The 25082-nt window shown below is 43.6% G+C and overlaps 1 protein-coding gene across 1 annotated transcript in view; it reads right to left on the bottom strand.

The window, feature by feature from the left end:
* ITPR1 (inositol 1,4,5-trisphosphate receptor type 1) overlaps positions 1–25082 on the bottom strand; it is a 150262-nt gene that overhangs the window by 66618 nt on the left and 58562 nt on the right. The window contains exons 26-41 of the mRNA XM_090148490.1: positions 24174–24312; positions 23284–23342; positions 21913–22074; positions 21626–21796; positions 20459–20524; positions 19456–19593; positions 18035–18160; positions 17481–17681; positions 15751–16002; positions 15085–15210; positions 14252–14380; positions 10687–10807; positions 9869–10053; positions 8599–8747; positions 7561–7672; positions 4332–4358 (exon numbers count right to left, since the gene is read on the bottom strand). Of these exons, the coding sequence (XP_090004616.1) occupies positions 4332–4358; positions 7561–7672; positions 8599–8747; positions 9869–10053; positions 10687–10807; positions 14252–14380; positions 15085–15210; positions 15751–16002; positions 17481–17681; positions 18035–18160; positions 19456–19593; positions 20459–20524; positions 21626–21796; positions 21913–22074; positions 23284–23342; positions 24174–24312 (2163 nt within the window). The remainder of the gene's footprint in view (positions 1–4331; positions 4359–7560; positions 7673–8598; positions 8748–9868; positions 10054–10686; positions 10808–14251; positions 14381–15084; positions 15211–15750; positions 16003–17480; positions 17682–18034; positions 18161–19455; positions 19594–20458; positions 20525–21625; positions 21797–21912; positions 22075–23283; positions 23343–24173; positions 24313–25082) is intronic.

Below are 25082 nucleotides of genomic sequence, written 5' to 3'. Positions count from 1 at the left end.
TACATCTGTGCAGCTCTTACTTGAAACACACAGAGCAAAAGCAAAACCTTGTCATTCTACCAGCTATTCTGACTCACGACAGCAGACAAGAGAACAAGTTACATCGCTGTTCTTCCCAAGTCCTCAGAAATAACTGACAGCTCTGCATGGTCTAAGTGCTAAGTCTCCTGTGTAAGGCCAGCACTGTTCCCATGTAGAACCAAGAAGAGCTGGGGCAGCACAGCTCTCTTATCAGCTCTGCCATTTCCATCTTCTCTACAAATTCTGCATTAGTAGTTTTAATTAAGCAGCAAGATGGTGCCATTTTTTTCTTGTTATTTTTACAAATAACCAGAAGTGTTCCAGTCTCCTTTTCCAGAGAGCTTACCAATTCCAGTTCCAGTTTGTGCAATAAAAACAGTCCAAAGATTGCAGGATCTCTGAAGGAAAAAAAATATAAGGCAGCCCACAAAAATTTATGAGAGCCTGCATTTCCTCTCCTGGAGACATAACAAGTGAAGCACTGTCTAAGAGCAAAATACACAGAGATGACCTTGGTACAAGCTGTCCCTGCAAGGAAAACAATTTAAAAATGCATCCCTCCAGCACTTAAGAGGTTAATAATTTTTCCAATTTCAATAATCAAATATGCACAACGTAGCCTATATTGTGCACTTTGCTCAGCTTTACAGTTTATCACTGATGAACAGCATTGTGGAGGTCACTTCAGTCCATCCCTTTGTGCCAGGATTTTGAGTTCCCTTCCCACCTATGTGAAACCTAAAGACCAAAGCGAAGAGAAAAAAAAAAAACAAAAACCACAACCTCAAAACTATACGGAGTGGGCTTGAAGATGTAATTTGGTGATGATTGTTTTTTGGAAGGAACCTTTAGGACTTGCCAGTTCCAACCCCTGTGTGGACTGGGTGCCCCTGGCAGCTCAGGCCTTGGGCTCCTCCAGGGATTGAGCACCCACAGCTCTCTAGGCAGTCTGTTAGTGAATTAAAGAATGAATGTATGAACAGGAGGTATACTCAATTCTGTTATTTTCCTTCAAATCCTAAACATCCTCAGCACCAAATGGAAACTCAGGTTGTTGCGGGTGCTGGGCTGGGTCTCAGGCCATTGCTGGGGGCAGGACCAGGGGCACAGCCCCACGGCAGTGTGCTGGAGCTGCCTGTCCTCACCCCATGCAGCCATGGGGCCATAGGGCAGTCATTGCCGCAGCCAGCGGCACAGGGTTGGCTGCTGGCAGCCACGGACCCGAGGCACTGTAAACAGCTCCTCCGCCTTTATTGGCAATTACTGCTGAAGGTCACACATCAGCAGCGAGCCTAAATTCCAGGAAAAAAAGCTGTTCTTATGTAACTGCTGCTTGAATGTTGGCAGGTGCCCAATGGAGCAGTTCGCTGCAATGTGGCTGGGAGGGGAGAGGGAAAAAAAAAAAAAAAAGAAAAGTAGGACATCTCCCAGTCACATTCAGCATCCTGAGCATGCCACCTGCAGGTCAGCACTCAGACTTCTCACCTTTTTAATCCACAAGATTAACGTGCTCCTTCAGGACATCTGCACTTCAGTGTAGCACAGCCATCCACTGGGGCCAAGGGGAGCCCAGGGTGCAGCCTGGCACTCACAGCTAGGGTTTGGAACTGCAGAACCCACACTTATCATTGGATTTGGGCTTCTTGATGGGTCGGGGATCTAATTAAAAGCAAGCTTATTGTAGCCAGACACAACACCTTTGTTATCACTGCTGGGCACAGATTCACACCAGGTGGCACTTAAGAAAAATTTAGGTTGGTCTTGCTGGCAGCTTCCCCAGAAATAAAAACACAGCAGTGCAACCCTGTACATTAGGAAAGGCTCAGCCCAAGGGCTTTTACAGAGACCATGCCCGCCTCCAGCCTTGGGGTTCGTCTCTATTGCTTGAGGCACTTGCACAGACTGAGGCTCCAAGCTCTGCAGCCCCTGCCTGAGCCCCAGCCCCAGGGCAGGCTGTGAGCAAAGCACTCCCCAGGCTCTGGCTACGGTTTGCTGTGGCTTTTATTTTTATCAAAGCAAATCTTGTTTTTCCTCAACCTTAAGATACCTCTTCTGTTCTTCATTTTAAGCCAGTTTCATGCAGACCCTACAGCTCTACAGGAACCTGAAATCTTTGGAAACATTGCAAGAATTGCTTTCCTTCTTAATGCATCATAATCCCTCTCCTCAGAAGAATCCTGCATGAATCCTGCTGCAGTACTGGATGCTGGAGAGCTTGAAAAACATCTACAGAAGCTTAAGAACTCCACCAGTTCTCCCTGGGAGAACTCCAGCTCCTTCCTGTCCCTCCTTCCTAGCAGCAATGCTAAAAGCAATCTCAGGATAAATCCCTCAGCAGAGAGCACAGAACCTGGCCAAGTGAGAGCAGTGGGATCAAAGCACTGCTCACTCCTGCACTGCCAGCACACCTCGCACCACACTGCTGATCCTTCCTGCTCTGCAGGGGATTTCCTGCCCCACGGTGGATTCCAGAGTTATTCACCTGCTGAGAAAGGCACTCCCTTTCTTCACCCTCAAATGCTAACAGGGGCTGCAGCTCCTGTTTTCTTCCTGCCACAAGTCTCTGTGACAAATGCATACACCTTTTCACATCATGGGGTTCAGTGAGTCTGGAACACATTGAAATTGCCCAGCAGGAAGCAAGTGGAGGATGTGAAGTCAGACTGCTCGTACCATCACAGAAATCCTCTGAAATCAGGCAGCTCTGCCCTCAGTTATTTTACTGGAGTCTTACCCAGAGCGAATAAGGAGCACTTCAGCTGGTCAGAAAAAGTACATAATGCAGAGTTAGGCAGGGAGGGTATTTATTAGCTCCGCTGACACTAGAGATTGCTGTGTTCTTTGCCACGCACATGTACCATTGCCAGGGGTGACAAGCTGAAAAAGGCAATACTGGGACTGCCTCTGGGAATCACCAGTGGTTCCAGACCCTGCTGGATCCCCTTCCCACACACCCAACACCTGTGCCTTCCATAGCCGCTCCACCACAGAGCAACAGCATTCCAATGCTGCAGCCTCAAGAGCAGATTCCAAATTGCTCCACACGCTCTGGTTGATTTATTGCAGGCAAAGGCAGTGCATTACAGCCAGAAAGTAAGTGAGAGTTTCATGTTATGACTTAATTTGCAATTAAACAATTCATGGTTTTGTCTGAAGGTTCTCCAAGATGAAATGCTGCTGCTATTCTGGGATGTGCCGCACAACCTGGGGGTCCAGCACCTGATGGAGGTGTGTATGTGCCAGCAGGATCATTTTTCACAGACATTGCTGGTATGCATGCCCCAGGTAAAATGGGGGAAAAAAAAATCTCATTTAAAAAGTAGTCACTCTTTCAAATACGATGTGGTTCTCCTCAGAGAAAAGTTACCCAGATAAATGCAGCTGATCAGCATCCAAATGGAGTTCTGCAGAAAGCGCCTTATAGTTCATCATCTCTTCCACTGAATAAACAGGAGCAGCACTGAGTATTTTAAAGGGTTGAATTTTGTTGCCTCTAAATGGTAGGTTTGGGAAATAACACAGGAAACAAAGCAAAGAGGAAAATGCTTCTATTTCCCTGGCATTTTAGTGAAATAAGGTGCTAGTCCATCATACATTCATGCAAAAAGAATCCCAACATTTGTGCCCACACGGACTTTTTGGGTCTGCCTGAGGAAGCTGCAGCAGCAGAGGCAGCTCAGAGCTCGGCAGCTTACACCAAACATGCCACCTCTGCAGTCCTCAGAAAGCCTAATCTCAGTAAAACTGAAAGCCCTTCTCCACACACAGCCTTCCTGCCTGCAAACAACTGCACCAGGCCGAACACAGAGTGGTGCCCACTGCCCTCCTGCTGCTCCTTGGGAACAAGCACATCCCACTGCCATGCAGCTCAGGCACAGGCTGCTCCCACGGCCTCCCAGCTTCTTCCTTTCACTCTCTGCTAACACCACTAAAACATTTGTCTTTCCGAAGAGCTGACAGAACTTGCGCACAGCTTTCAGTGCTTTATTGCAGCTGAAGGCCGATGCTTTGACGGTGCTCACAGCAGTTAGTGCTCCTGAGGCACTCAGAGATGGTCCCAGACCTGAGGAGAGCTCCTATGGCACCAGGAGACTGCCAGGAATTCTAATGGCATCTGGACTGATACTCCAAGCAGTGACACACGGAATTAGTTATAGTAACTATTCCCACTATAGACACATGGCAGACTGAGATCTCCACTACTGCACTGACACAGGCATACAGTGCTGGAGACAACAGGACAGGTCACAGGCTGCTCAGGAAACAAACACCATACAAACAACACTGGAGAAGAGAAATAAAATTAAAACCTCAGCATTATCCAATTCAATGGTAATCTGCTGGGAAAAAAAGAGGGGAAGAATTGAAAGCAAGCATTAGTAAGAGACATTACAAACAAATCTTACATTAGGATCCTATCAATCATTTAACACTGACACCATAACCCTACATTGTGCTTATTTCACAGCATAGCTCTGCCCCAGGCGTGTGAGGGCAGCTGAGCCGGGAGCCCAGCAGTTGGGTTTCCAGTTTGGAACAGGAGCAGAATTCTGAAATCTAACAACTGGAGAGCTGAGCTCATCATCTGGTAGGCAGCAGGACGAGGTGCATGAATGACATGTTTCAGCTAAGTGAAAAACGTGGGTCTAGCCTACACTGTCAATGGAGCAGAGCTTTCAGCAGATTGAATGCACCACGGTCGCTCCCCATTGCCGGGAGCGCCTGAGCGCGTGCCAAGAGCAGGAGCCTTCAGCAATATGGAAAGCTTCGAGCCTTCCCACAGGCTTCTGTGCATCTGTGCTCTCACCACGCTTTTTGCATGCTGCAGAGGAATCCCAGCTGTTTAATGAAGGCCTCAGCTAATGGGATGAGGCAGCGCTGTGCTCTATGCTTCCACCTCCGGAAGGGACAGCACACGGGCCAGGAGGGTGCAGCATTTCTACTGTTTGCGCTGGAAGATTCAGTGGGAGGGGAGGAGTGGGGCCTTCTATAAATCAGACTGTTCCAGGAGCAGCACACAGCACGCCAGCAGAACCGCATGCTGTGCCCAAGCTGGCCCTGAGCTCCATTGCTGCTGGGCACTGCTTGCAGCAACCCCTCACCTACAGCTGCACAGTGGGGATGGTCAGCACGCTGCTCACAGCACTAAGATCTGCTGCCTGCCTCTAGGCCTCCTAGCTTTAGAATGGGTGGATAAGTTTCTCTTCCTTCTTTTTTACACTTCAGGATGAATGCAAAACCAAAGGCATTGCCTCTTAAGTGGTGACTAAATCCAGCTATACGAGCACAGGGGAGAGCCCATGGTTGCACCTCTCACACCCAGGCAGAAGCTGTCCTACACAGCCAGCAGTCTATCTGTAAGCACTCAGCTGCTTTCTCATATTCAGAACTCTACTTCAAGGGATGTTCTTATTTTGCATTATGTAACTGATCTGCTGTAATGCATTTGCTACACTTGGAAGCCTGAGAATCGCGTTGGACTCTCCAACAGAATGGTGTGTCCCAATAACTGCATCCGCTGGAGATGCCGCTTTACCAGGTTTGTAAAATTCTAAGGTATGCTTGTAAATGAATTTCCATTTAGAAAAACCAACTGGCATATTGCACTAAGAACTCAAAGCTTTTATTTTCTTCACATATAACGTCCACCATTTATACTACGCCAGCTGACCTTGAAGAGCCTCTCTTGCCTGTTTTTAATGGGAGAATGTACACTGATAAATTCACTAACAAAATGTAATACCAAATCTGAGATTAGGTTTCAGCTTTTATATCTCCTTGCTTTGGGTACCAGGAAGTATCAGCAAGCACCAACACTTGCTAAAACAGATCACCTTGCCCAGCTCCCTGTTGCTGGAGCAGCCTGACTTGTGCTGGCTGCAGCCAGACCTGACCTGTACCATACTGCACATCTTCATAAAGGGACATCAGGGCTGAAGACTTCCAGCTGTACCAAGAGGCTGAGCAGAGGTCAGAAGATTGCCTCAGGGCTTTGCAGGGAGAGGGTTATGACTCAGCACAGGACCCTGACACTTGAGCAGAGGAGGACAATTCATGGAAAACAAGCTGAAAGCTGCAGCTGCCCCATCCTACTGATCTGCTTCCCCTTTCTCATCCCACCTATACATGTTTCTTCCCTTCAGTTTATTAGGGCCCTTTTCCAAAGTCAATGAGTTTATCAAAAAACACTGCTACAGCAAAGCAAAGGTGATTCCTTAGCAGCACAACACTGCAGAACAAATGCACAGCCACAGCCTGGAGGTGGGCTGGATCCGGAGAGGTGCAGCACATGGGAAGGAAGCACGCCCTGGCCATCCCTGCCCTCTGGGCACTTTGCTAACAGCCTCCCTCCATCTCGCCCTGCTGCATGCTCAGCTGGGTGCACTCGGGTTGCAGCCCACACATGTGCACGTGCACAGCCACATGTGTGCAGCCTCCCTGTTATGTTTGCTCTGTCAGCTCCTCCAGGTCTCAGCCTCCTGCTGAACAGGCAGCAGAGCACTGTGTTCTGCTCCTGCACCCTCTCCTTTCCAGATACGCCAGACAAAGCAGAGGTTGTCTGGCCCATCCCAGGTGGGCATTCATCTGGTGATGCCAAAGCTTCCTCTGCCTTCACAGCTGCTCCCGTTCTCACAGCTGCAGCTATAGCTACAAACAGTTAATATTCATATTGTGAAGCTGACTGAGCTCTAAAGCTTTTGCCTTTTTGGGCTGTGAATCTAGCACTGTGCAACAACTTCAAACCCTACAGCACGTGCTCATCAGACACGAGACACCATCTGCTCCCAGGCACAGGCTCCCAGCTGCAGGGAGCATCCTTCCACACCACTGCTTCCCAGCCCCAGCTGCCAGTTCTGACCTCTTGGCAAGCACGTTCACCCAGAGGCTGTGCTGCGTGCCTGCTGTGTGGCATGTCATTAGGCTGGACTGTTTAAAAAATGTAGGAGATGCTTTAGATTGGGAGTTTGAAATGGACTGCAGGAACATCCAAGATTCCCAAACGTACTGGCACAGACACACGCTTCCAATTCAGAGAATTGGTCTGTAGCTACAGGAAAACATCCCTCTCAACTAGACAAAGGAACTGTACATAGGAAAGGCAAAGAAGAGAAAGGAAAATACAGGGGTGGCTGTACAGAGTTTCCATCTGTAACTCACAAGATGATGACTCAGATGTATGTAAATTAAAATCAAACCACTAAGTATCCTCTTACTGCAAGTGTATGTGACCTGATGAAGAGTCACCTGAACCCAAAAAAACAGATAAACGGGTTATATTCATCGTAAAAAGGTAACCACTGTCAGCAAATGCAAAAATTAGGAGTTAAACTTGCAAATTTCAAGTAGAAAACAACAGAACCAGGCTAACCTTTCCAATTCTATCTGAAGTTGTTAGCTGAATAAAAATTTTTTGTTCCTTCTGCAGCATAGAAATGCTTACGCATACAAAACAGCTTGAAGAAGCCAGAAGTTTATTTTCCTTTACTGAATAATAAAGGCAGTGTTGAACATGGAATGACAAACTGTCGATTACGTTACCTTTTCTCCATAGCCTCTATCTTTGGTCATCATTTCCCTGAGTGTCTGTAATACTTTAATACATAGTTTCTCTTCATTCTCCTCTAGCAGTTGTTTAGTATGCTTTATTAATCTGAAAATAAATAATCAATTACAGTTCATTTTAATAATAGCATTCTAAAAGTAGGATAAGATATATAGCTCTCTTACAGAATTTAAGCTGCAAACAAGGTTTTATTAAAATATAATGGAGAGAGAGAATTATGTAACTATTTGGGGAACATTCTCAATAGCAACATGTCAGAAGCCACTATGGGCTTTGGTGAAGCTGCGAAGGAAAAGCAGAGTAGCAGGCAGGAGAACTAGATAAAAACCATCTGATTACAGGCAAAAAAATGAGAGGAAGGCACATACAATTTAAGACTTGATAAATCTCCAGAACAAACACTAACAGCAAGGAGAAAAGCTGCTCCACACGCTACTTTGTTAAAAACATACTGGGAGTCCTCAGTAGTGCAATTTGAAATCCACTCTACCCAGCATTTATTAATTACTCAGTTACCTGGTTTCTGTGATCTCTGTACATAACCCACTTCTCGAAGAGATCATCTGAGAACCTGGATTTTGCCCTGAACTGCCCTCCAAATGACCCTGTAATCTTTTCCCTTCCTTCACTCCAAACTTGGGCATCTGAGTTATGTGATGCATGAGATAACAATTGATTTTGAGACAGTCCCCAGCATCAAGAGCTACAAGGACAAGAGCCTTGCAAACATCATCGAGGTCGAAGACAAGAGTCAATTCAAAATTGTATCTTCATTTATATGTGCTATATATAATGCAGCAAATAGATTCCTAAATAATAGCTCTAGGAGCATATCAGTCTTTCCCCACACCAGGAGCTCACCCTCCCCCAAACGACAAGCACTATTTACCATAGCAAGAAATACCAGCATAAAGCTGGGCAAGAATGCGCCCCTCCATGGAGCATGGGTGAAAATTGGTAAAAAAGCAAAATATTAAAAACCTCCCAACACGTCAGATTTCAGGACAACTTACTTGCAAATGAAACCTCCGCTTTCACATTTCCTCCTTGCATCTGTGTTCTCTGGGAAGAGCAGTTCAGGTCTGTGAAGCACATCTACCAGTACAGACAACTCTGCTTGCACAAGAGGACGTAAACGATCCTCTAAAGCTGATACAATGTCCTAGAACATATTGAGATGGTAAACATTAAACGTGTATATAGTTACATACAAATTAATTCTACAAGCTGCAAAAGAGGAGCTGGGCAGTTAAGTCTGTCCTGTCTGGACACTCTCAGGGTAGTTATGCTTACGTATACTGATAAAAGAAGTACCACTTAAAATTATGCATAAATGGGATTCTTCCCTTTTCACTCACGTTTGGAAAGCTGTAGCTAACTGACAATGAAAGGATGTTTATGCTAAAACTTCAGCACTCACAAAATACTGAGATATATGCGAAGGCAGAGAGAAAAAGTTTAATTGCATTGAAAAGAATAGAGGGGATTGGATAGAGAGGGACAAACCATTTCAGTGAGAATGGGCTGGGCACAGTTTTTACATTAGGTATTCAGTTGACATAAAGCGAGTTAGCACTGCTTGCTATAAAAAGCTTTTGAGCATAGGATGAATCTTCAAAGGAAAAAGACATAGTTTAAGATAATGTATTTCCTTCAGTATGAAAAAGGTTTTACTGAACCATCTACTGGTCTGAACATAGAATGTAGCTAAAACAGTCCCTATTTCTAACACAAAGCGTTATTTTTTAAATGTTACTTTTTAGCAGAAACAGTGGAATACCAGCACACCTCAGGAAAATGACTCTGGATGCAACCGTGTCACAGGAAAGTGATGCACCCATTCATTTCAAGCTCTGCAGTGCTTCCATGCAGGTCTGTGGCACCTTTCACTGTTTCACTGCACGGAGGGGCTTGGTGTACAAGGAGCAATGCACTCAAGGGGTCTGGAAGGCTGTGACAGTGAAAACGTCCTCTTTAACCAAAGGAATGCTTTATTCCTAACAGATGGTGGAACAAGAATCTTTCAAGTACCAGTAACTTTAAGTGCCATCCCCTCCTAAGGGAGTAAAGCTTCTCTATTCCTTAAGTGTACATTCAATTCTGTTTCCTTATGCGATGCTCTACATTTGATTTTATGCACAGGATTATATTCAGCATCAGCTAAACTTGTTAACCACGGAGCATTCTGACTAGGCAATTCCCAAGCATTGTTCTACTTAGTGAATTCCTCTTTTCATGTAAATACACTGGTGGTTATCAGAGGAAGGGGTGCTGCACAGTCACCTGTAATCTTTCAATTATGTTTCGATAATCCCTGGAAGCAGCAAGCACTGAATCTCTGCGGGCAGCATTCCTTGCAGTCATTCGCCAGTTCATTGCAGTCTTCTGCACAATATTGTGAGATTTCAGGAAGAGATTGTTGACCTGACTGTCCAAGTCCACAGGAATTGCAATGGCTCGGCTTTTTGCTGCAACAAGTAGTGGTTTAGTAAGAATAAGATTCCTTTAGCCCATGTATTACAATCAATGCAAGAACAAGACAAGCTCTGCTTGCAATTCTTTCTGCAATTTGCCTTGTATGCACTTTAAACTATGCATGATGTGGTCCCTGTGTAATGGTCAGACCTCTCTGTAGCACTACTTTAAAGGATTTCACAATTCTGAGCTGTTTACTCAAATTGTATGAATAGAAGTACGTCCTTAGACACACACTAATCCCATGCTAGCACACACGTGCACCTACTCAACAGAATTTGGCTTCATATCCAGAACAAATTACTCTTTTTGCTACTCAAAGCAGAGCAAATTACTGGGAGGAGTGCTACAAAACTGTAGATGGACCATTTCCCAGTCACAGATCAACAGGATTCAGAGAGCTCTGATGTTAAACCAAGAAAGCACTTCAGGTTATTGTGACACCACCTATTGCTCAGCCGTGCAATCCATCAGCACAGTTCTGGCTTTGCAGGGGGAGTTGGCTCTGAATTAGCTGCAAACTGCACCAGCAAGAAGCTGAGCTTTGTTTTTGGAAGGATGACACGTGAGCTGCAAATACAAGACCATGTTTGCAGCATTGAGATCTGACTGCATCCATGTCTTACCTACATCTGAGAGCACCCGAATGCAGCTTTCCACTGATGCCTTTTGGCTTGGCATCAACCAGTTGCAATGGTAAACTCTGAACACACCTTGCAGCAATTGTACAAACACAGGCTGGCGAGTCTGGAACACAAGACGAAAGAAAAATCAATCATCACATCATCCTGAGATGTGCCAGAATCAACTTGAGGTAACACTGGTTTCCAGCTTCAACCATGACTTCTTGCACGCCACTCATTTCCAGCTGGTCTGCATCCTTTAGTTACACAATATACTGCATAGGCAGCATATCTACCACACCATCAGCAACCGAATGGAGAGGGTGGGAGCAAGGGCTGGAAGGGAAATATTAAATAGCTTCTAAAGCATAAAGCTTTAGTAATTGAAGCCTGACTAAGCAAAGGAAATAAGCAGTAATCTTTATCTGTTTAATCAGAGTTATCAGCAAACCTGACACACAGAGGTTCTTCCTTTAGCACTGACCAGCAGCTGACTCAATGGCCCACAGGTAAATGGGACTTGGCTCTTGGCTAAAGGACAGCACAGCTGCAGAGCTGAAAACTCATCACTTCAAATATCACCTGGTATCTAATTTACTGAAGAAACCAGCTGGGTATTTGATATTTTGAACAGAGGTAGTAGTTAGTGGTAAATAATACCAGTTGTTACAGAGCAGCCAAAATTAACGTGTGGTTTTTTGCCCTGTACTTTGCATGACCATCTTCCACTGCAGATAGGTGAGCTGCTCTGACACACATATGCACATGAGCTTTGCTCTTTCATCTCTGCAACATCCCAACTATATCGATCAGAACTCCCCACTTGGTTTTGTATAATAATTACTTTGTATAGCAATTCATTTATTTTACCTGAAGAAAAAAGAGTATTTAAAATGTTTCAGATGAACTACTCTTCCTGAGAGGGAATACCCACATCCCACTGCCTATTAGCTATGTCATCTTTCTAGCAGCTATGTGAACTACACCACAGTGCACAGCCCACAAGACTTAGGAACCAGAGAAAAAATACCTCTTTTATTCTGGTCAAGATCTGTGTCTGTTTGTAAGAAAAAAATGGAGTTAGAGGGAAAAAAAACCAAATCTATTAGATGACTAAATCTATTAAACCAATACATTAAATGATACCACTATGAAATATATAAAAGGAGAGTCAAAATTAAAGAACTAAAAATTACTATGAGGCAAATACCCAGTATCCTTTCTAGAAATAAGCCAAACACCAGCAACATGGCAGATAGCAGTGTTCTCTGAGGGCACCGAAAATACCTGCTCTTCTGGACTTCAGCCACTGACAGTCCTTCCAGTCCTTTCCAAAGACTTGCTGGTCTAAAAGGCTTCAGAGCTGCTTAATTTGCTCAAACTAGGTCCATAAATCAAATAAGAAATTTATTCCACGTCCCTCCAAGAACGTTTGTGAAGGAAAGCCTCGGGCAGCAGCACCCTTAGGAGGCAGGCAAGCTAAACAGTACTTGTTACAGAGGAAAATTTTTGGACAGCTGTTCTTTGAAAAGACATATTTATGTTCTCCTAATTTTATATTATTTGAACTGTATGATAGATGTACAAGGTGTTCCTTGAACAAGCAAGGCTGGTCCTGACTCAGGGGAGGCACAATTCAAGTCCAACAAGCCATAACATGAAAGAACACGAGACAAGAAGAGGCTCGCATGAAAAGAAATGAGAGGACAAGGTGTAGCAGGAAGAATGGGGAGCAAGCAAATCCAGAGGCAAGGCAAAGCTGAGTGACAAAGGTCGTTTGTCTATGGAGACAGGGAGCTCTGCAGAATCTCAGATCTGAGGGTAAAATCCCACCTGGAGGAGTTATGTACATCAGCCAGGTACTCCAGCAGGCTGTACTTCCTCAGGTGGGAGAGCTCTCAGATGTGAGAAAGAATGTTGACAGGCATGGAAAGGTAGAGACAGAGAGCTTTTAACTCAAAGCAAGGCAAATGCAGGACAAGACAAAGACAGAGCTATCAACTAAGATGGTAAGGAGGGATGAAATCGCTGTGTATGGAGGAGTGAACAAGATACTGAAGAAAAACTGCTGACGTACAAAGTTATCAGATAGCTAACGTGATGATAAGGAAGTGTATTCAAATGTTGTGCTCCCAGATGACAATTAAAGGTATGACAGCCAAGGTATACAACACAGGGATGAGAGGAGAAGGGCAGAGCCCTGGGGAACAAGGCTAACCATTGATCTCAACCTCTTATCTTTTGATGAAATTTTGACAAACTTTCATGGAAGCTGATGGTACAATACTTGCTGACATTTTAAAGTCACATGAGAAGCAAATGAACTGCCGGACTGCTCAGACTTGCCTGGGTTAAGACACAACTCTAATAAAGCTGCTCAGCCCAAACACAGCTGCTGCAGCTCTCAGTGCTCTCACAGGCAACGCACAGTCTAGCAATTAAAGAACATTTGAGATCAGCTCAAATGCTGCTCCGCTGCTTTCAATGACTGACTTCTTGCCTGAATAAGGCCTGAAAAGCAGACCTCTGTTGAATATAAAATAGTTGAATAGATTAGGCTGGAAACTGGTCATCCAGGCATGGGTCAACTGCACATCCGATTCAGTGAGGGCAGAAACATATATTAATATTGGACAGAAAGAACTCCTCACCTGATGCAGTTATGCAGCCGTTCTATGTACATTTTCCTGCAGTCACCCAGGCAGCACACCACGATCCAAAAGGTTACAATTCACACTGTGATGAGGGACTGCCATGGTCAATTGGCAGATGCCCCTTATGGCTGCCTTTGGGAAGCAAGATGCTTCCTAACCTGCTGCCAGTTGCATTAAATTACAAACCTGGAGTTTGCATTCTGAACAATTGCCTTTGGCATGATGAGGTTGCATCAAGTTTCAGCAATCACTATACTCAAACCTGAGAGATCAGCCAGACACCTGACCACTCCGCCCACACTCCTCCCAAGAAGTTATTTATGAATAAAAGAATGATGTTATCATTGTGCTGCAATACAAACATTAGGGCAATGTCCTGACACTGTCGTTCTGCAAAGGAAATCTCCATCACTGTCACAAACATTCCAAATTCTCACCCATGCTTTTGTTACAGAGCAGAAGTTATTCAGCTTAATAGAAAAGAGCTTTTGCATTTTTGTTTTGTTTTTAAAGGAAATTATTATCTTATAAAATGCACTGGCTTTTACAAGACCCTCTGTAATGCAACTTTCACTCCCCCTATCCTGAAGGCTTGCCACCGAAGCTTTACCATCTTCCCTAATGTGCTCTGCACAACTCTTTCCTGCCATGCAACTGCTAACCTCATAATGACATGTAGGCCCTCTGGAGAGAGTTTCTATGTGGTCTCAAGGAGAACTGAATTTACTCATCAACTGCTCTCACAGAAAACATTTGTACATTGATATACAAAATCTTCTATCCATTTCTACCTCAAAACAAACATCTTGGCCACAAAGAATACATATCTGCACCCATGTGTCTCTTTTGAACTAGTAACAGAACCAAAGTGGAATTAACATATCTCTTCAACTGTGTCTCTAGTTTTTTCCTACCTGCAAAGTAGTGCTCTGGTCAGAGAATGGGGAACTGAAGAAAGTGGTGACAATACTCATCACTATTTCTGTGACGTACTTCTCCAATATGGAGTCAGCATGCTTTCTGTCGCTGGTGTTGTTGCAAGCCTGCAAGACAATTCATTACTAGATCAGAAGTAGCTCGACCAAAATAGACTAATAGGGATTATGGACTGGAGATGTTTGATTTTGCATCATTCTAGCCAGGGCAGTGCCCTGTCAGAACAATATTTATGATTCTGGCATCTTTGTATTTCCAGTACGTGCAAAGGCAGACCTCAACACTCTCATTGTTTCAATACGTTGGCATAGACCATGTTTGGGAGTAAGGAGAAGAAACAGAGTTCCTTAGAAGAAATATGCTGGGAGGATAGGAAGGACCAAGGTGTAATGCTTTCATATGGGGAAATAATTGGAATCCCAGGCAGAAAGCCATAGGGACAAACAAATGCCAAGCTTGGAAAAACAAAATGGTCCTGACCTGCCAAAAAACGTTGACTATTGCTTGGGAAGGAACTAGCTATCACAGCCAGAATAAGCAAGCCAGGTGGCAGAAGAGAAAAATGCATTAGACAAAGGAGCAGGGTGTGGGGCTTTTTTTTTTTTTTTTTAAAGGAAAATATTAATGCGTTCCATGGAATATGACTAATGAAATCCACAGGCACGGGGAAAAGGCAAATATAAATGGGAAAAGGCACAGCAGTTGGGGGCACTCACTGCCTGGATGCAGCAGCACTGTGCCGTATTTTTATTGCTATATGCTACAGAGGTTAAACTTTTTCAATTCAGTACCCAGATACAGAAATCATTACCCGACAGATGTCAACCAGGAAGTTCTCAAATAGCTTCCACATATGATTACTGGTGTAAATCTCTTTCATTTCTACTTCCGTGTCCACATAGCAATGATTTAAGAAGTTGATGTATGCAATTTTAACCTAAAAGTGGAGAAAAAGATTACCATTAAAAAAATGAAAACCTGAGAAGTATTGTGAATGGATATAATGTCACATTAAAACTGCTACATAAATCATTTGCAGCTCAACTTCCTTTTATTTAAGCACTGGTGAAATTTAATGCCATGAATAGCAAGACATCATCCAATAAAAAACACTGGGATTATTGCAGACAAAACGTCAGCATTATAATCATTTCCAGTTCTGCAGAACCATCTGTTCAAGTTTAGTAGCATACTCCATAAACTTCTCTGCCTCAAGAACCCTATAAAAGAAACAAGCACAGCATCATATCCCCATGTTAAGGGCAAGGAAACAGAAGGATTTCACCGAGCTATCCTGAATCATTAGGGTTGTCTATAACAGGACCAGGAGAGGAATTCAGTTTCCCAGCTCACTGCTGTTGCTCACCTTCCCCACCAGCTTTATCACAGCAGAAGGACAAAATAATATTAAGTCTCTCATGCCCAAAGTCAGTACATTTCAGATTCACGCAGGCCAGTGTCTCCAAACAGCCCTCACCTCAGGTATGCAATCCTCATGGGTTACTACCCTAACAATGTCATCCAGAGGAAGGAGGGAGTTGCATTTAATTTCTGTGTAGACATTCTTGCCTTCTGTGCACACAGCAAGCAGTTCTACCAAGTGGATGTGGTACATCAGCGGGCTGTTCTCATCCATCCGATCCCTCTCTGATCTCATCATTTGCACCAAAGTCTGGAAGGAGGCTCTGTCATTGTAAAACACCAGGACGTCTTCTCCTGCATTCACCAGCTAACAAGAAAGAAAAATATTCCATTAACAGATCAAAGCCTGGGCATCTCCCCACAGCATCCGCCCCTAATCAGCGGGCTGTTGCAGTGCAAGTTCTGATTAGCTATTCTTTGGAACCTTAAAAGAAGTGCAGCCTCCAAGTCAGCTGGGCATTCCTCTGGTGCTCCCCTCACAGTGCAGGGCTCAGAAACGACATTTTCTCTTAACGAATTTACCACTTCTAAACTGCTGAGGAACTTCAAAGTCAGCCCAACTGACTGCTCAGACAGAAGTTGTGCCAAGAAACTTGTGACTTTCCATTGTACTTTTTAGTTTCGCATATATTGCCTCAGCTGACTTCTTAATGCAATAAGCTGTAGATGTACCATTTTGTTCAGAAAAATGCCTTGGGGGCACGCCGGGTGGGAGGGCTGCCAGGCTCAGTAATTCCACCCTTCTGAATAAACACCATCAATTTTCTAAGGCTAGCAAGTGACGTGTTAAGTCACATACTGAAAATTTCTATCAACTTCACACTTCAGGTCTGGATGGCCAGAGCTCCAGAGCGCTGAGACTCTCCTGTAACTCCACATGGGAACGACAGCAAGCAGACTGAGAGCTGCTGTGGGGCTGAGCACTACAAAGAATGCAGCTGTAGGGATCAGACAGCCTTCCAGCCAGAGCCTGGGGCCATCAGCTAGATAAGAAGCAGAAGGCAACCCCTTCCTCCTCAGCAGCTGCTGACCGTGGTCAAAGCTGACTGCTGAACACCTTCACCAACCCAACCTCACCTTGAGAAGCTCACAAAACCATTTTTAAACTGAGCCACAAAATACTCAAGACCTCTGATCAATTGATGCAGAAGCCAGAGCTTGACAAATCTGATCCTCGAGCTCCCCCTGCCGAGGAGGCCAATAACAATGCCATTAGTTATGCAAATAGGCTGCCAGACTGCCTCCAAAATCCCATGTGAAAGGACTTTCGACCCTTTTCTTACCTCTCCCTTCTATCCTGACATCCCGATCTCCCAGTTACCTACACACGTGTTGGTGAAGACCCTCAGACTTTTCCACTTTCAGCACTTACCAAGAATTTACATATTCACCTACTTAAGAAAAAAAATCCCATCAAATTACGGCATTATCACTAAAATTTTCCTTCAGCATTAGAATATTGAAATTAACTATTTCTCTTATAGTTTTCCTATGGAAAGGCAACCTTTCTTCAAACTAAGCTTGCCCATGCACTGCTCTGCAGAAGCCTGGAAAATAACTTGCAATTATCATTAATAACCAACTGCTCTTTGTATCTATAGGTGAAGAGCTCAGAAGGCTTTTGGTCACAAAAACAGCCTGTGCTTTCTGGAGCTGTATGCTCTTTTTGCATCGAGAGCTGTCAGCTTCTTGGCAGTCCCAGAAGCGAGAGGATCAATTTGTCATTTTCACCAAATGGTATGTGAAAACTTCTGTTCAGACCTCGCAAATCTCTGCAGCTCTCACCTCAGCCATTACCATATCTTGGCATTTCTTAATGAATTTTCCTTCCGCCTTGACAATTGTCTGCAGGAACTTTATGTACTGAACATTTCTGCCATGTGTTTCTATACAGTGGACAAAGTGTTGAACAACGCGTTCATTAATCTCACTGCAAAGCTGGAAGTTGTTCATGAAAATGTGCTGCATTGTTACTGCTTCCAGAATCTAATGAAAGGGATGAAAGAAAGAAATTAGAAAACAAACAAATCACCAAATCCAGAAAGGTCAGGATAAAGCCAACACCCCTGCAGGGTGGGTATATGACAGACCAGACCATTTCCAAGGAGCCAATCTTTCAACACCACACCTTGTATCTCAGCTTTTTAGCCCACTTCAGCCTCCTGAACTTTCTATACTGAAATGGTCCTAAATAAGCTTTGGAGGTTTTAGAAAGAAAACAAAGTGTGACCCCTCCAATTAATCTTGCATCAGAACAGGCCCAAAGGTAACTACTAAGAACATTCCATTCACTTTTCTCTCTGGAAAAAAAAAAAAAAATGGCATGAGGTTATTCTTACCCCTGGGTTAAGGAACAGGTTTATGTGCTTGTGCAGCAATGCCTGGTTCTGTTGATTCCCAGCACAAAAGTTCTGTAAAAATTCGTGTGCAAGCTTCATTATCTCCTGCATCCTCGTGTCTTCAGCCTGTGATTGCATGACAAATACAATGAGGTTACAAAGAATCTGAAGGTTCACTTGCAGGTGAGCACTAGATGAGTCCCAGTTCCAGCTCTGCAGGAGAACTGTCACGTATCTCTCACACTCCAAAGAAAAACAAACCTCCACCCAGTTCACAGACATTAGGGATGAGTTTGGCCTGCTTCACAGTTCTAAAGATCATCAAAACTAAAGGCCATAATAGAAGTTACAGTAGTTTATTCTTTAAAATCACAGACTCCACACCCAAGCCTGCCAGCAACGTGCTTTAGTCACTTTTACACTTCTGAGCAGAGAAGTGCACTGGCCAAACCACAACACATCATCACCTTAAGTCTACCAAGGAAAATTGCCACGTTCTGTTGAAATGCATTTTAGCAGTGACAGATAGGTAGTTCATGGCAAAGAGGAGATGGAAAGTTCTTATTGCAACAGTTAAGCCCAATTTATGTTTACTGGAATGTGCACACTACTTGCATGCGTCCAAGCACAGTTCAGGAACCAGTGCCTTTCCTCTGACATCAGTGTAGATTACTGATGGCAAAAAATGCAGTTTGGAAAATCACTGTTTTTATTCTTAAGAGGTTTCATACATTTCCAAGGGTGAAACATCCTCTCCACACTGCCTGTTCAGTAGCATATTCACAAGTATGGGACAGAATGGCAACAAGAGTTATTGGAGGGGCTGTTTCTGCTGATTTTTCTTTTCTTAACAAAATATAAAGCAAGACAGTGAGACTTAACTTTATTCTACTGCCTAGAATTACTAGTTTTCAGAAACCTGTGGAGTCTGGAACAGAGGACAGCAGACAATGGTAAAATGTGACAAGGTCCCTCACCTATGCAATGATAAGTGCCTGTCGCCAGTGACTAATGGGCAGCAGGGCAAAGAACTCAGGGTGTGTTCCGTCAGCACAATGCAGTGCTGTGCAATGTGTACAGCAGCTTGGTCCAAAAGAGTTTCATCCTGTACCACTGACACTACACGTGGCACTCTGATATGTCTAATAATGAACTGCAACCCTCTGCTGGTTAGCCTGTTGGTATTAATTCATGCCTAAGAGGGATTCTGTGACTGTAACTGGGAGGAGGGGGGAGGTTCTGTGTTCTGTGTGTAACTACTGGAGAGATCTGCTGATGTACCCTACATGGAACCAAGCTCCCTTGTAATCCCAGGATGGCTGTCATACAGGTACTGCATAGCAACAAGGAAGACTTGGATGAGGTACTAAAACCCATCAACCTAACATGAAGTGAAGTGGTAGCTGTACAAAAAACCCAACCTTTTCATAAGGGATCTGCAGCAATTCAAGCACAACTGCGTGTGCTCCCATGTTCCTCAGCAGTCGCTGCTGCTGCTTGCGGCTCTTCCTGACTGAGGTGCTCTCCTGGACACACAGCTTGCTGAGCCGGAGCAGGATCTGGAGAAGAGATTTGCTTTAGAACTGGGCTGAGTTTCAGAATGTGCCAGATGGCTCCCAGAGAGAGCTAATGTCAGAAAACACATCTGCATCGACAGTGATGGTTCTAGTGAGCAAAATCAAGTTTTGCAGCCTTATGATGAGGAGTTAAGACTGGGGTAAGCCTGGTTGCTCCTGCAACAGCAGTGGGCAGGCAGAAGGACCGAGCTGCAGCTAAGAAGCAAGAGGCAGCAGCCGTGACTGTGCCACTCGCCCCTCTCCCAGGATGCAGCAGCCAGCACAGTGCTGTCACTGGCACAAGCAAGGGACGCAGTGAGGCAACAGATCCATCATCACATGTGGTGGTTACTGGCCTGGGCACTATCCACTTCATCTGACTAGCGCTGCTCTTACAGAATTTAGCTGTGCAAAGTGAGGCTAACATCTGGCTCCACAGCACAGCACTGCAGAAAGCCCATTACCAGAACATAGCAGTGCCAATGCATGCTCTTTGCCTGGTATTTTTGAAATTAAATTTCAACAGCAGAGTTTTGCATGTGAACTACTCAGGGCAGAACAATTAAAGTAGCTTCTTGACTTGTTTTCTTCCTTCATAGCCTTTAATAGTAAAAATATTGTGTTACCATTGAAACAGCAACAAAACATTGTCTTTCTCATTAATCCATTCTTAAGGAAAGAACACACGTCGTGCTTATTACACTCCTGGCTTCTCATTCACGCTGGGATACGTTATTACTCAGCAAATAGTTTCCACAATGGAAGAGTGACTCAGACTTTCCCGGGTGTCTCCCTCTGACTGCAGTCAGCTCTCCAGAGCTGTGTTACTCACTTACACTTCCATTTAACTATCAAGCAGCAGATTTACCTCTTTTACTACGCGGTAGTTGTAGCTGCTCGTACTTTCAGGCTTCTGTGACTTGCTGTGACCTTCCTGTGGATAAGAATCAGACAGTTTATTAGAAGCTTGCAGTATGCTCTTCATGAAGACTGAAATTACTGTGCTAGGGCAGTGACTGCTCTCTTCCTGGAAAGGGGTGTCAGCCTTCAGTTTGCTGACAGTCTCAGAAAAATACGTATAATTATCCTGTCAAGACCTCTATAACATAAAATAATGTGATGGTAGGATAATTTTAGAGACAGTAACCTCCTGTCCTTTCCTTCATTTGTCACGTTCCATCTGTAAGCAGGCCCTCTCCATCAAAAACTCTCACTCCCTCTTTACTATTATTGTTATTGTACAAAGAGCAAAAGGTATCTAACTAGGCACAAGGAAGGCAATCAGTAAATTACTTGCATTTCCAACAGAAAACATTCATATCCCAGGGACTATTTCTTGCATTCTTCCATCCACTGTTTTCTATTTGATTAAAATGATACTGAGGACAAAGGCATTTAATTAGCCATAAGCCACACCTGTGTACTGCAGGAGCCCAGCACTACCAGGCACAATAAAGCACCAGCATTTAACAGGTTCTTTAAGCACTATTCTCTGCCATTTAATAACAGTAAGTACTTAAAAGTGAAAAATATGCAGGGTTTAATCAAGACTTCTCTCTATAGTATTGTGTGTTGTATGGATATGGTGCTTTAGCATACTCTGTATATCTTAACATTCATTCATTAGCTTCACTAGTGGACTTACTATAAAACTCAACACAATTAATAAACACAATAAGTCATAATCAACCCCATATTATATATGCAAATAATTTAGCCAAGGGATACAGAAAAAAATCAGTTATGTTGAGAGTACATTCCATCTGCCTGACTTTGGGTGCAGGCACCCTGGTGTCAGAATCTGAAGTCAATATTTTAGCAGCATCATATAGTTCTGAATAGTTTCCATCTGAGACTAATTGCCATCAGCTGGTCTAAGTTCCCCTCTAATTCTTGCCTTAGTCAAAAACCAGCAGTCAGCATTACCAGGCCATGCAACTTGCTGACAAGACACTTGTCTTAGTCACAGGCCTGGAAACAGTTACATTTTCAGAAAATATTAACATACAAATCTGGAGAAGCACAACCTAATTACCTCTTTTTTCTTGTGTTCATTTTCACCTGGCACTCCATCCATAGTCTCATCAGGGCCCTGGCCTTTGTACACCCAAAGCTCGGATTTTTCCACAATAGACCTCAGCTGGTCCAAATCTTGCTTTATCTGCTTGTAGTTGTCAACATCTTGGCTGGTAACAAGCAGTTGAACCTTATATGAATGCAACCCATTAGTCATACAAAAAGATTTTTCTTTTTATTCTTTTTTTTTTAAACTACAATACATACGTTCAGACGAAGAGTGATGCTTTTACTGAACACACATACCTGCTTAAAAGCTTGAAGAACTTCTTGTCTCTGGCTGAAGTGTCGGAAGAGAAGCTGGAGTGCTCCAGAGACCAGAGGAGGATAATCATGCATCGTTAAATGCAGCAGAACTCTGAGGAATGTTCTGCCACCATGGTCATCCAAATCCAGTGGTGTATTCTCCTCACTGGAAACAAAGTGTAGGAATTTACTAGAATATAGGGCTTACCATTCCAACAGGTTTCTAAGTCTATCTCCCTGTGGTGTAAAAAAATCTCTCTTTTTAAATGAGTAGAATATTTATTAAATGCTATGTGAAGACATACAGATTTTTCTTTTGGTGTGCTGCTTACTTGGAAGGCCATTCCACAATCTCATTACTCACAGTTCACTCAGCATGCAGCTGCGTGCAACCTATGTTTTTCAGAGACAAATTATGACTAATTATTTGTCCCCACCTCAGTCTTATCCTATTGCTCAAATAATTCCTGTCCGTTCCTAATAGTACCTTTTCTATCCACAAAATACAACCATTCCTCTGCATCCAGGTTGCAATACCAACTGTGCCAAGCACTTGTAGTTTTCCTCTTTGCTATCTGTTCTCTGTATTTCCTTTCTGTGGGTGATAAGATGTCCCTTTTTGACTTCCTTACCAGTGAGACTCTGAATCTTTCTCAAATTCTGCTTCCAACCAAACACGCACATTTGCATTACCAACAGGTTATTAATTCTGTAAATGAATCTCTCTTCCCTCATTTAAGAAATCAGTTATCTTAGGTTTACAGAAAGGAGCTGCACCTCTCTGAACAGCTTAAGGGCTATTAGAATATACACCTTCGCAGTGTTCCAACAGAGTGAGTGGGTGGAATATCAAGAGAAGCCCAAGTACTTTATGTCTGTCACTGATTTTACATCCTGTGATTTAAGAAAGGGTTTAAGTAACTCTAGAAAGAAAGCAGGTACTGAAGACAAGACCTGTTTTGTTCTGTCATGCAATCTAATTTTGCGTTATAAAAAAACCCAGCATGGCTAAGCAGATCCGTCTCAGAAGCTCCTTCCCTACACAAACTTTTCCACCTAAGATTTTACAGCAGCACTGAGCTTAGATGCACTGATCCTCCAGCTCTGCTTTCACCCACACAAGCAAAGCACTGCAGCAAAGATCTTTTTTGACTGAAGGGCCACCTGTACCTTCTCCATAGCTTTTAATTTAAACAGACATTACTTCAAGCTGTATCAAGGGTACTTCAGGAAAACAAAGCCTACGCAACTGGGGCAGCTGTTCCCAATCTTTTTCCATTTACCACCTCACTTGCAATTGCAATCCACAGTCCTTATGAGCACACTGGGGACTGCAGCGCTACATCTTGATTAGTGCTACTGAAGAGATACTTTCCTTCCACCAAAGATTCCTTCAGCTTGTTCTTCAATATGTTCAAAGTCTAGGGCTCCTAAGAACATAAGAGCAGACAAATACACAGTGTCAGAGTTGCACCAGAGATGTTTTTTTCAGTCTGAACACATTTTAAACCACAAGTGTTGCTGTAGGTGTATGCCAGAGTCACAGAAACCTGAACGGAACGCACACATTACTGAAGCAGTATGCTAAGATAACCTAAGAAAATACATTAACCTGCCATCAGCTCACAAACTGAACTCATAACCACTTCAGCAACATCCAGGTTTATTCTTCTTGTCTATTTTCAGACTGCACCTGCATCACTCCAGACACCGATGGGACTGGTGTAAGTTTCAGAAGGGTCATCCACAAGGAACACCTGACTGCAGCTACAAGTTCCAAAGCAGTGGCAACAATACTCCTATGGCTCAACAGACAGAAAGAGCTCTGTGTTTTCCAGTAGAAGGTATGTATTACTTTACTGGCAATACTTGTTACTCCAAAATGATAAAAGAATAAACCATTTGGCATTTTTTTGCAGGAAGTTTGGCAGCTGCTCCCCTCTCTGTTGCCCCATTTCTCCAACCAGCAGGTGTTACAAACATCAGCTTGAGCTGAATGCCACTGGACTTACAATTTATACATCAGTTAACTGACATGACTTACTCTTGTTCACAATAGGCAGTGAAGTAAAAAGAACATTTTGAATAAAAAACTGATGGTAAGAAGTAAACTGAGACTACTGATGTTACCAGGCAACTTTCTGTTTGCACTGCGTCTCTGGGACCAATGTTCACACACCAGAGCAAGAGCCTGAATCGATTATTGACTAAGATTAAAGAACCTTTCCTAACACAAACTCATTCTTTGCAAGGTAACTAACCTGGTACATTTGCTGGCATTTCTTGACTACTGCTTCCAGTGGGTGACTCAGACATCTGCGCGTTGCTTTCATCAAATTCATGCTTAAATATACAAAGTAGGCAGGAGATTCTGTAGTCCAATCTCACATTCAAAATGAACTGATGATACAGAAGTAATAGAAATGTTGAAATAGCTTGTCTGTCCCCAGCACACACACAGACCATTTACACAACACAGAACTCCCAATACAAGATCAACACTTTAAAAATGTGGATGCAGTTTGCAAAAGAGGTATGTGAAAATGTGCACTACATTGCTTTTTTTGTTGTTTTCTAGTCCCAGATTCATTAATTTTTTTTTCCAGTGACTTCAATGAGTATAATAGGCACACAGTAATAAAACCTCAGAAGTAAAAGCCTTTGCAGAGTTTTGATTCCTCATTGCTGCCCAAACCATGCATCCTCATGTTTGAGACAAAGTGCTTAATGCCAGTTTTAATAACCTATAGTAAGGGGAATACTGACACATTAAAATACCCCACTGTGACATGCCAGGCCGTATAAGAGAAGTTCTTGGTTTAACTAAAATTAGAAATGGTGAAAGGAAGTGAATCAAGCCTCCCCTACGTGCTGCATCTGTTGCTGAGAGGAAGGGCATGACCTCAGATGCAGCTCCGTGCAAAGCCTCCCACAGAGGGCAGGGGGAAGGCACACCATGGCTTTCCTGCTGCTCTGCATGCTTCCGCCCACACGGCTTTTTCAGCATTTTGGCCTACATGAACTTGCCCATGAAGTTCCCAACAGTTCTCAACTTGTACAGCGAGGGAGGGAAGATGGATCTGAGCACAATATTTTTGTGTCACATCTAGACAGAGCTGTGGAAAAGGGGAAAAAAAACCTTTTATCTTCATGTTCTGAAGACTAGGGAG

Source organism: Phasianus colchicus, chromosome 11 (assembly GCF_987193195.1).
Source record: "Phasianus colchicus chromosome 11, bPhaCol1.hap1.1, whole genome shotgun sequence".
NCBI lineage: Eukaryota > Metazoa > Chordata > Aves > Galliformes > Phasianidae > Phasianus > Phasianus colchicus.
The sequence above is the reverse complement of the archived record's forward strand: the minus strand, read 5'-3'. Positions and strand labels throughout refer to the sequence as shown.